The sequence below is a fragment of the Malurus melanocephalus genome, unplaced genomic scaffold (genome assembly GCF_030028575.1).
Source record: "Malurus melanocephalus ecotype Western Australia unplaced genomic scaffold, MMel_1.1 scaffold_318, whole genome shotgun sequence".
NCBI classification, from domain to species: Eukaryota; Metazoa; Chordata; class Aves; order Passeriformes; family Maluridae; genus Malurus; species Malurus melanocephalus.
The window spans coordinates 484,664-493,310 of NW_026623550.1; the positions used below are offsets into that span (position 1 = coordinate 484,664).

The 8,647-nt window shown below is 64.3% G+C and overlaps 1 protein-coding gene across 1 annotated transcript in view; it reads right to left on the reverse strand.

Annotated features, from left to right (window-relative positions):
* Positions 1-8,647, reverse strand: part of ABCA7 (ATP binding cassette subfamily A member 7) — a 16,487-nt gene that overhangs the window by 1,955 nt on the left and 5,885 nt on the right. The window contains exons 15-44 of the mRNA XM_057377589.1: positions 8,391-8,613; positions 8,065-8,286; positions 7,744-7,948; positions 7,559-7,675; positions 7,214-7,385; positions 6,935-7,066; positions 6,702-6,841; positions 6,488-6,625; positions 6,155-6,366; positions 5,980-6,052; positions 5,586-5,788; positions 5,414-5,462; positions 5,155-5,217; positions 4,466-4,620; positions 4,266-4,390; positions 4,092-4,190; positions 3,721-3,916; positions 3,505-3,599; positions 3,312-3,344; positions 2,892-2,997; positions 2,735-2,809; positions 2,388-2,557; positions 2,134-2,311; positions 1,934-2,049; positions 1,653-1,797; positions 1,442-1,565; positions 1,221-1,353; positions 1,031-1,151; positions 871-933; positions 683-789 (exon numbers count right to left, since the gene is read on the reverse strand). Coding sequence (XP_057233572.1) covers positions 683-789; positions 871-933; positions 1,031-1,151; positions 1,221-1,353; positions 1,442-1,565; positions 1,653-1,797; positions 1,934-2,049; positions 2,134-2,311; positions 2,388-2,557; positions 2,735-2,809; positions 2,892-2,997; positions 3,312-3,344; positions 3,505-3,599; positions 3,721-3,916; positions 4,092-4,190; positions 4,266-4,390; positions 4,466-4,620; positions 5,155-5,217; positions 5,414-5,462; positions 5,586-5,788; positions 5,980-6,052; positions 6,155-6,366; positions 6,488-6,625; positions 6,702-6,841; positions 6,935-7,066; positions 7,214-7,385; positions 7,559-7,675; positions 7,744-7,948; positions 8,065-8,286; positions 8,391-8,613 — 3,990 coding nt within the window. The remainder of the gene's footprint in view (positions 1-682; positions 790-870; positions 934-1,030; positions 1,152-1,220; positions 1,354-1,441; positions 1,566-1,652; positions 1,798-1,933; positions 2,050-2,133; positions 2,312-2,387; positions 2,558-2,734; positions 2,810-2,891; positions 2,998-3,311; positions 3,345-3,504; positions 3,600-3,720; positions 3,917-4,091; positions 4,191-4,265; positions 4,391-4,465; positions 4,621-5,154; positions 5,218-5,413; positions 5,463-5,585; positions 5,789-5,979; positions 6,053-6,154; positions 6,367-6,487; positions 6,626-6,701; positions 6,842-6,934; positions 7,067-7,213; positions 7,386-7,558; positions 7,676-7,743; positions 7,949-8,064; positions 8,287-8,390; positions 8,614-8,647) is intronic.

Below are 8,647 nucleotides of genomic sequence, written 5' to 3' on the forward strand. Positions count from 1 at the left end.
AGGTGCTCCCGCCCCGTCAGCAGGTCCGTGATGGCGTCAAACTGGGGACAGTAACCCATGTGCTGGTGGACAGACTGGAGGTCGGTGAGCACGCTGTGGGACAGGTGAGCATGGGATGGGGACAGGTGAGCAAAATATGGGGACAGGTGAGCACACAATGGGATGGGGACAGGTGAGCATGGGATAGGGACAAGTGAGCAAGATATGGGGACAGGGGAGCATGGGATGGGGACAGGTGAGCATGGGATGGGGATAGGTGAGCATGGGATGGGGATAGGTGAGCACGGGATAGGGACAGGTGAGCATGGGATGGGGACAGGTGAGCATGATATGGGGACAGGTGAGCATGGGATAGGGACAGGTGAGCAAGATATGGGGACAGGTGAGCATGGGATAGGGACAAGGGAGCACACTGTGGGATGGGGATGTGTGCCAGGGATACTGCGGAAACAAGGACAAGGAGCTGCAGGGGATGAGGATGAGGATGAGGATGAGGATGAGGATGAGGATGAGGATGAGGATGAGGATGAGGATGAGGATGAGGATGAGGATGAGGATGAGGATGGAGCAGGCTGCAGGGCAAAGGGGCAGGAGGAGCACAGGGTGGGGACAAAGATGATGGCAGAGGTGCTGTGGGGACACAGAGAGGGGTCCGAGCTGTGGGGTCTCTGCATTCACCCACCTGTGCCCCTTCAACCAGGCCTCTCCCCGTGTCACCTCCGTGTCCCCCGTCAGCATTTTGAAGGTGGATGTTTTCCCGGCGCCGTTCACCCCCAGGAGGCCAAAGCACTGCGGGGAGCAGAGCGGGGTCACCAGCAGCCCTGGCCCTGCCCAGGGTGYTGTCTGTCTGTSTGTCCATCTGTCCCTCACCTCCCCGGGGGGAATGGCCACGCAGAGCCGGTCCACGGCCGGAGTCTTCCTGCGCCGGTACACCTGCATGGCAGAGAGGTGACACTGGGTGCCCCTCCTGTCACCGCCAGCATGGCCGGGGACTCTGGGGGGGTTTGAGGGTCCAGCCCCACTCACCCACCTTGGTCAGATCCTTCAGCAGCAGCAGGTGGCCGTGTGGGGATGTGCTGGCCACCCTYGCCCTCTCCCTGGCCACGTCCTGGTCCTCGTCCCCCAGCGAGGGCAGCTCCAGGGACCGTGGCCTGTGGGAACAGGGGCACATCCAGAGCTGCCCACCCCATGGAACACCCCCAGCACACCCCAGTGCTCACCCCAGGCGCAGGAAGAAGCGGTGATACTGCAGCAGGAGGGTGAAGAGGAAGAAGACGACGCCCTCGATGGCCATGGCGAACATGTTCTTCCCCGCCAGGTCCCAGGAGAGGGGGGACACAAAGCGCTTGTCCCCTGCGAGCAGCCAGAGGGGCTGTGGGAATGGGGCACCCCCGTGCTGGGTTTTGGGGAGGGTGAGCAGCCCTGACACCCCCAGACTCACCGAATCTCTCAAAGGCATCAGCCATCGCCTGGTTCTTCACCATGTCAATGAGGCCTCGGCCCAGGCAGAAATGGGGGAAAATGAGGAAAACCTTCTTCAGGACACGGTTGATATCATTGAGGTTCTGCAGGGGCAGCGAGGAGAGGGGTGAGAGAGCTGGCATGGGCCTTGCAGGGAAGGGATGGGGGATCTGGGCCATCCCAAAGCTCACCTTGTCCACAAAGAGCTCCAGCACGAAGGTGGCCACGCTGCCGTTGATGCCGATGAAGAGGTTGATGCAGGTCAGCGCCACGTAGGCGGTGCTGGGGATGCTGAAGAGGAAGGAGGCCGGGTACATCAGCGGGGTGATGGACCACCTGAGGGGCGAGAGGCAGAGCCTGGTGAGGTGCACCCCCAAACCCGGGGGGYGTGAGGTGGCACCAGAACCCCATCACCCCGGCTACCCCCAACCCCACAACCCCTTGGCCCTGCCGGGCTCTGCTGCCCCATCACCCGTAGAGCAGCAGCAGCAGCACCAGGGAGGGCAGGTTGGCCGAGGAAACGTAGGATTCCTGCTGGAAGCAGAGGAAGATGAGGATGACCAGCAGCGCGGGCACCAGGTAGTTGCACTGCAGGGATGGAGAAACCAGGAAAAGGGTCAGGGGTGAGACCAGAGCCCTTCAACTGGTCCCTGTCCCCGTCCCCATCCCCACCATGTCCCAGGCGAAGTTGCCCAGCCAGTAGGTGATGGGCTTCATCCCGCTGACAAACTGCARGTGCTTGGCCTTGCTGACCCTCTCCTCGATGAGGAAGACGACAAAGCTGGCCGGGACGAAGGACATGGCGAAGATCACGCAGATGGACACCAGCACGTCCACAGAGGTGGCCATCCTGCCAGAGGGGAGAGGGCTCAGCAGGGCTCAGCRGRGGCCAGCGGGGGCTGCGGGACCCCCACCCCAGCACTCACAGGGCGGCCTCTGACAGCTGCTCCTTGGTGAGGTTGAGGGGGTGGTTGGTGGCCGTGATCCCAAAGAGTGTGGGGTCGGCGCCGGGGGGCAGCCGGGCTCGCAGCAGCCCATTGTTGGCCACGTTGAGGAAGGAGACCATGGCGTGCCAGCCTTTGTTGTTGAACCAGACCTGCAGCACGGGGAGGGCCGGGCAGCTCAGAGAGCCTCACCCCACTCAGGGCACCCRCACCCACCGAGGTCCTCCTCCCTTCCAGCCCCAGTCCTTCTTGGGCTGCTCCCAGCCCTGGAGGGGACACAGCTGTCACATCCCTGCAGYCCCCCAGCTCTCCCCACTGCCATGGCACACCTTGATGTTCCTGCGGGCGTCCAAGCCCTCGATGAAGCGGCTGAGGTTGGCCAGGAGCCGATCCGAGGGGCTGCCCTGGGTGCAGGAACAGGGTGAGGAGAGTGGGACACCAGAGCTGGGACATCAGAGCGGGGTTGGGATTGGGGTCTGGACATACCGGGGTGATGTTGAGCAGCTCCCGGAGCTCCAGCACCGCCCGATCCACCTCCTCTGCCGAGGGCAGCGCCTGAGAGCTGCCAGCACCCAGGGAGAAGCCACCATACCTGAGGGAGAAACGGGGCTCCCAAACCTGCTGGGGGCTCCCAAACCTGCTGGCCAGCGTGCCAGGATCTGGGCTCGAGGATCTGCATGGGTCCTCTCCACCCCAGGAGATTCCACAGGTCCACAATTCTGGGAAAACTCCCACCCATTTTCTACTTTGCTGCCTTTGCCCAAACTTAACCCTCCACCCCTCCRGTCACCAGAGTGAGGGGCAAGCAGTGAGGGGATGAAGGGACCTGGATGATCAGGGACCACTCGAGCTCTCCCCAAACCCACCAGGGATCTCCTGGCTCCCCCCAGCCCCTGCCCAGCTCACCTCTGCTCATTCACCCACTTCTTGTTCCTCAGCCTGAAAGAAATTATGGACAAAGAGAGGGGAGAGAAACCCCCGAGAGGATGTTAGGGCAGCACCTGTCCACCCAGCCACACRTCCCCAGCAGTGTCCCCTTCCCCAGGTGTCCCTGGGGTGTTCCCWCRGTGCTCCCGGTGCTCCCAGCCCCTGCACTCACTCCTGCCGGATGATCTGGGGGTAGGTCTTCACCAGGTAGTCAGAGATGTTCCTGCCCGTCAGGTTCTGAAGGATGTCCCCTGTACCCCTCTGCACCTGAGGGATGGACAGATGGATGGACAGATGGATGGACACCTGGCCCTCCCCAGAGCATCGTCTGTCACCACAGCCAGCAGTGCCAGAATCCCGGGGCTGCCCCCGCTGAGCTGGGGGTTACCTGGGGTGGTGGGAGCCCCCCGGCCCCCTCGGGACACTCAGGCAGCATCCTGTGCGCTCCCGGCCCGCTGCACTGGCACGGAGGGGATGGCTCGGCCGGTGTCCAGTTCCCACGCCACAGCGCTTCCAGCAGGGATGGGGACACTGAGGGGACCGAGAAGCCATCGGGGTGGGACGCTGGAGGGCACAGCCCCATCCTGGGCACGGCGGGGAGAGAGAGAGAGAGAGAGAGAGACCGCGGTGTGAGCCAAGGGCACTGGGACCCACCACGGGGATGCCATGGCATCACACCGTGTGACAGAGCTGCTCCGTGGCCAGGTGGGCACTGAGGTGGGGTCCCAGCCCCTCCGCCCCCATCCCGCGGGCACTCACGCCTTCCCCTGGTCCTTCATGCACTTGGTGCCGAAGCCGGGCTCGGCCAGCAGCGCCTCCAGCAGCCGGGCCGTGTCGGGATCCCCCGGGGCATCGTTGCTGCCGGGACACACAGGAGTGAGCCGGAGGCGGTGCAGGACGAGGGACACGGCGGGCAGAGGGCTGGGGACACACCTGAAGAAGGTGAACTGCTGCCCGTACATCCAGGGCTGCAGCCGCAGCGGCGGGTACTTCCCGAAGGGCGGCACGATGAGGCTGAAGAGCAGCGCGATGCACACGAAGACGGCGGGGAGGACGATCTGAGGATGCCGAGGGATGGTCAGGGCTGGCTCTGCCCCGTGTCCTGCCCCGTGCCCCCCTCCCCGCGGCCCCACCTGCGCGAAGAAGCCGCGGGTGCTGCGCCGGGCGTGGAGCATCCTCTTGGTGAAGAGAGCGCGGAGCTGGCGGCAGGTGAGCGCCCAGCCCCGCACTCTGCCGCACGCCTGCCCCGCCGCTCCCCGCAGCAGGTCCGTCTCCYGGGGCTCCTCCGCTGCCGGGGCACAGACATCTCTGACAAAGAGTCCGTGCCAGGCGGGGCGCGGGGGGACAGGGTGYTGGCAGGGGTATCCCCCCACCCCAGCGGGGACAGGATGCTGCATGCAGGGACCCCTCCCCAGCTCCCCCCAGCCCCCAGCTCCTACCTCGCCGGGCTCCTTTGGCTCAATGTAAAGGAGAGGAGAGAGGGGTTACAGCACGCGGGGGTCAGCACCCACCCAGGGCAGAGCTGTTGCCCACCAAACCATCACAGCCACCCCAGTTCCCGYGGCTTTCCCCCATGCCAGCTGCCCCTCCAGGGTAAGGGGGATGGATACACACCCTCTGGGATTTCATGTCCCATCCCAACCCCTGCACAGAGCTGGGCTGCCCCAAACCCGCCCTCATCCCCAGATCTTTGCTCTGGGGACACCCCAATGCTGCACAAGGGTCCCTGAGTGTCCCTGTTTGGCTGGACACCTGCCCAGATGGACACGTGCCATGGGAGCACTTAGTGACAGCTCGGGGGTCCCACCWGCCCCATCCTTACCCAGCTCTCCATCGGCCACATCTGCATCCCCCACCTCACCAGAAGCTGCTCCTTTCACGGTGCCTGGCAAAATGGGGACAAGGTGCCAGGGTGGGAACAAGGTGTGGCACCTCTCTGCACCCAAAGGTGCTCCCAGTGGGGCCCCCAGCCCTGGAACGGACACACAGGGTGCTGGGGACACCCCCACCCCTCTGGTCTGGGCTTYTGAGCCCCACCTGTACCCCAAAGCTCAGCTCCAGCCAGAACTGAGGGGTTTTACCTGTGGTGTCACTGTCCAGCCCCATGTCCTCAGCCACCTTCAGGAAGATCTGGGGGTGTGGGAGGGCCGGTGTTAAACAYCCAGCAGCACCCACAGCCCAGTGAGAGCAAACCCCTGCTCACAGGAGCCACAGGAGCCACGGGCAACCATTGACCGCAGCCCCCTTGGGTACCTCTTCCAGGGTGGTGTCAGAGATGCCGTAGCTGGAGATCCCCAGCTCCCCCAGGCGCGYGTCCAGCTCACGGAACAGCTCCCCAAAGGTGCCATCCCTGGCCCCGCTGTAGGGCAGGACAAAGAGCACCTCATGCCCGATGTCCTCCACCAGSCGGGAGCCGGGCACCAGCTTCTGGATCAGCGCTGACAGCTGGGCCACATCTGGGGAGAAGGGGAAGGAAAAAACCTGGGGCTGCTGGAGCACGCCTGGGATCCCAACCTGAGGGTCTCAGGGGGAGCTGGAGGAGATGGGGACCMCCTTCTGCCCCATCAGTGCAGGGGGGCAGGGCTGTGCATCCCCTGAGAGGGGACACACAGCTGGGGGTGACACTGTGAGGGGACATGGCCCTCACCCACGGCRCTGGCATCGCTGCCCCTCTCACTGCCCAGGCCGGTGTCGCTGCTCTGCTCCGAGTCGCTGCCATCCTGCAGGAAAGGGTGGCTGGAGCCTGGCACCCCRTGGCAGGATYTGACCCCCAATACCCAGGATGGAYGCACTGGCTGTGCTTTGGGRRCYGAGGGCCCCACCTTTTTGGTGACASYGGTGACAGYRCCGCTGTTGCCGCCCGTCCCGCTGCGCTCCCGCTTCACCAGGGTGAGGTGGTACCCTGTGCCCAGCCTGGCCTTGAGGAAGAGGGGGGASCCGCAGCAGCAGAGCCGGCCCTGCGAGATGATGGCCGTGCGGTCCCCCAGCAGCTCCGCCTCGTCCATGTAGTGGGTGGACAGGATGATGGTGCGGTCTGGAGACCAGGAAAGGGCTTGACCCCCTTGCTGGACACTCCCATTGTGGATTCTCCCCACCAGCACATCCCACTGCTTATCCCAGACTGGGGAGCAAAAGCAGGGACCCCCAGCCCTGACCTTTGCGGTACTTGAGCAGCAGCTCCCAGATGCTGCGGCGGGAGAAGGGGTCGACACCGGCCGTGGGCTCGTCCAGAATGACCACCCGGGAGCCGCCCACGAAGGCGATGGCCACYGAGAGCTTCCTCTGCATCCCRCCTGCGGAGGGACAGCGTTGGGGGGGCTCGGAGCCGCCGACCCCCGCTCGGGCACCCGGCCCTGCCCCCGCACGCACCCGAGAGGTTCCTGGTCTGCTCCCGGCGCTTGTGGGGYAGCCCCGTGTCCTGCAGCAGCTGCTCCATCTCCTCCTGCACCTGCTGCTCCGAGAGCCCCTTCAGCCGCCCGTAGAACCAGACGTGCTCCTCCACCGTCAGGCTGCGGGGGCAGTGGGGACAGGGTGGGGTGAGGGGGACAGGATGGAGGGGGACAGCCCGGCATTAATCCCCACACCTGCCCATCGCTGCCTACATGTCGAAGAGCACGTTGTGCTGGGGACACATCCCCATGGATTTGCGGATGCTGTCGATATCGGAGCGGATGTCCAAGCCCAGGATATAGGCAGTGCCCGAGGTGGGGGGCAGGAGGCCGGTCAGGATGGACCTGGATGTGGGGAAGAGGATGAGGGTCACAGACCAGGATGTGGGTCACAGAGCACAGGAGCAGCAGAGCTTTGAGCCAGAGTGCGCTGTCCTGCGTGGGGACCAGATATCAGGCTCAGGCTCAGCTCCTGTCCCCTTGGTGGCTCACATTGTGGTGGTCTTTCCAGCACCGTTGTGGCCCAGGAAGGAGGTGATCTGCCCCTCGTAGAAGTCCAGGCTCAGCCCGTTGACGGCCGCACGGCCGCTGCTGCYGTACACCTTCACCAGGTTGCGGATGGACACGCCGGGCTGCAGCTCGGCAGGCGGCTCCTCCACCAGCACTGGAAGCCACCAAGGGGTCACATCTCAGGCAGGACACCTTGCTGGGGGCAGGACCCCTCGCCATGGGGTGCAGGACCCTCCACTAGGGAGCAAGGCTTGGCCTGGAGGGCTCCAGGCCAGCTCCATGGCCACTGCCCTCAGCCCCACAGCTCCAGGGTGGGCAGGGACTCACCGTGGGGTGCAGTGAAGGAGCTGGTGTGGTACAGGGAGTGTCCAGCTGAGGCTGATTCTCCAAACCAGTAACTCTTCAGGAAGGGGAAATTCCAGGGCTTGGGGATCCCATACTGACCTGCAGCACAAGGGGCTGAGTGGGGCTGGGGCTGGGGGGCTGCCAGGGGTCTGGGGTGCTGCGCTCACCTGGGAAAACACCCTCGAGGTACCAGGTGGCCAGGCCGTAGAGGACAGCATCCAACAGCAGCAGCCCCATGGCTGCAGCGAAGCTGTATCGGTCTCCTGGCACGGGGCTGGCACCCAGGTTGTGCCACTGGATGCCCACTCCCTGCTCCTCGTAGAGGGAGAAGTAATCGCAGCCAAAACCAAAGGCCACAGGGGACAGCAAGCTCTGGGGACAGCGAGAATGTTGGGATGGGCAAAGATTGGCCTGGGGGTGCAGCCCAAAGCCCCTCACCCTGCCCAGAGCAGCAGGGGGAATGCAGAGGGGCAGCTGTGGGTGCTCACCGCGACGACACGGATCGGGAAGGTGAGGTAATCACGCCAGGCGATGCACAGAACGTAGGGCAGGTACAGCGAGAAGTARATGATGCCGCCGCACGCCGAGGCCAGGTTGGCACGGGGGAAGAAAGTGCTGATGAGGAAGCACTGGCTGATGGTGGCCACCGAGAAGGAGCCGAGGAAGAGGAAGATGACCGCTGGGTTGCTGTAGGGCAGGATGTTTCCCAGCTGCAGAAAGAGGAAGGTTGGAGCCTGTGGAACCCCCCCCGTGCTGGCTCCCAGCCTGATGCTTCCCATGTCACCCAAGCTGTCCCCTGAGACCTTCAACGTGCCTTGAGGATGAGGACAAGGAGGGCAGAGCTGAGGAGGAAGGGGATGAAGCTGCTGAGGAACCAGCTGAGCCAGAGGATCCCGCTGCTCAGCCCCATGGTCTTCATGGTCTCCTTGAGACGCGTCTCCTTCTCRTACACCACCCTCTTGATGATCATGGCCACTGAGTAGATCCAGGCCAGTGTCATGAAGAGGGGCAGTGAGCGGTTCAGGACACGCAGGAACCTGGGGAGACATCGCCACACCGTCCACCCTCAGC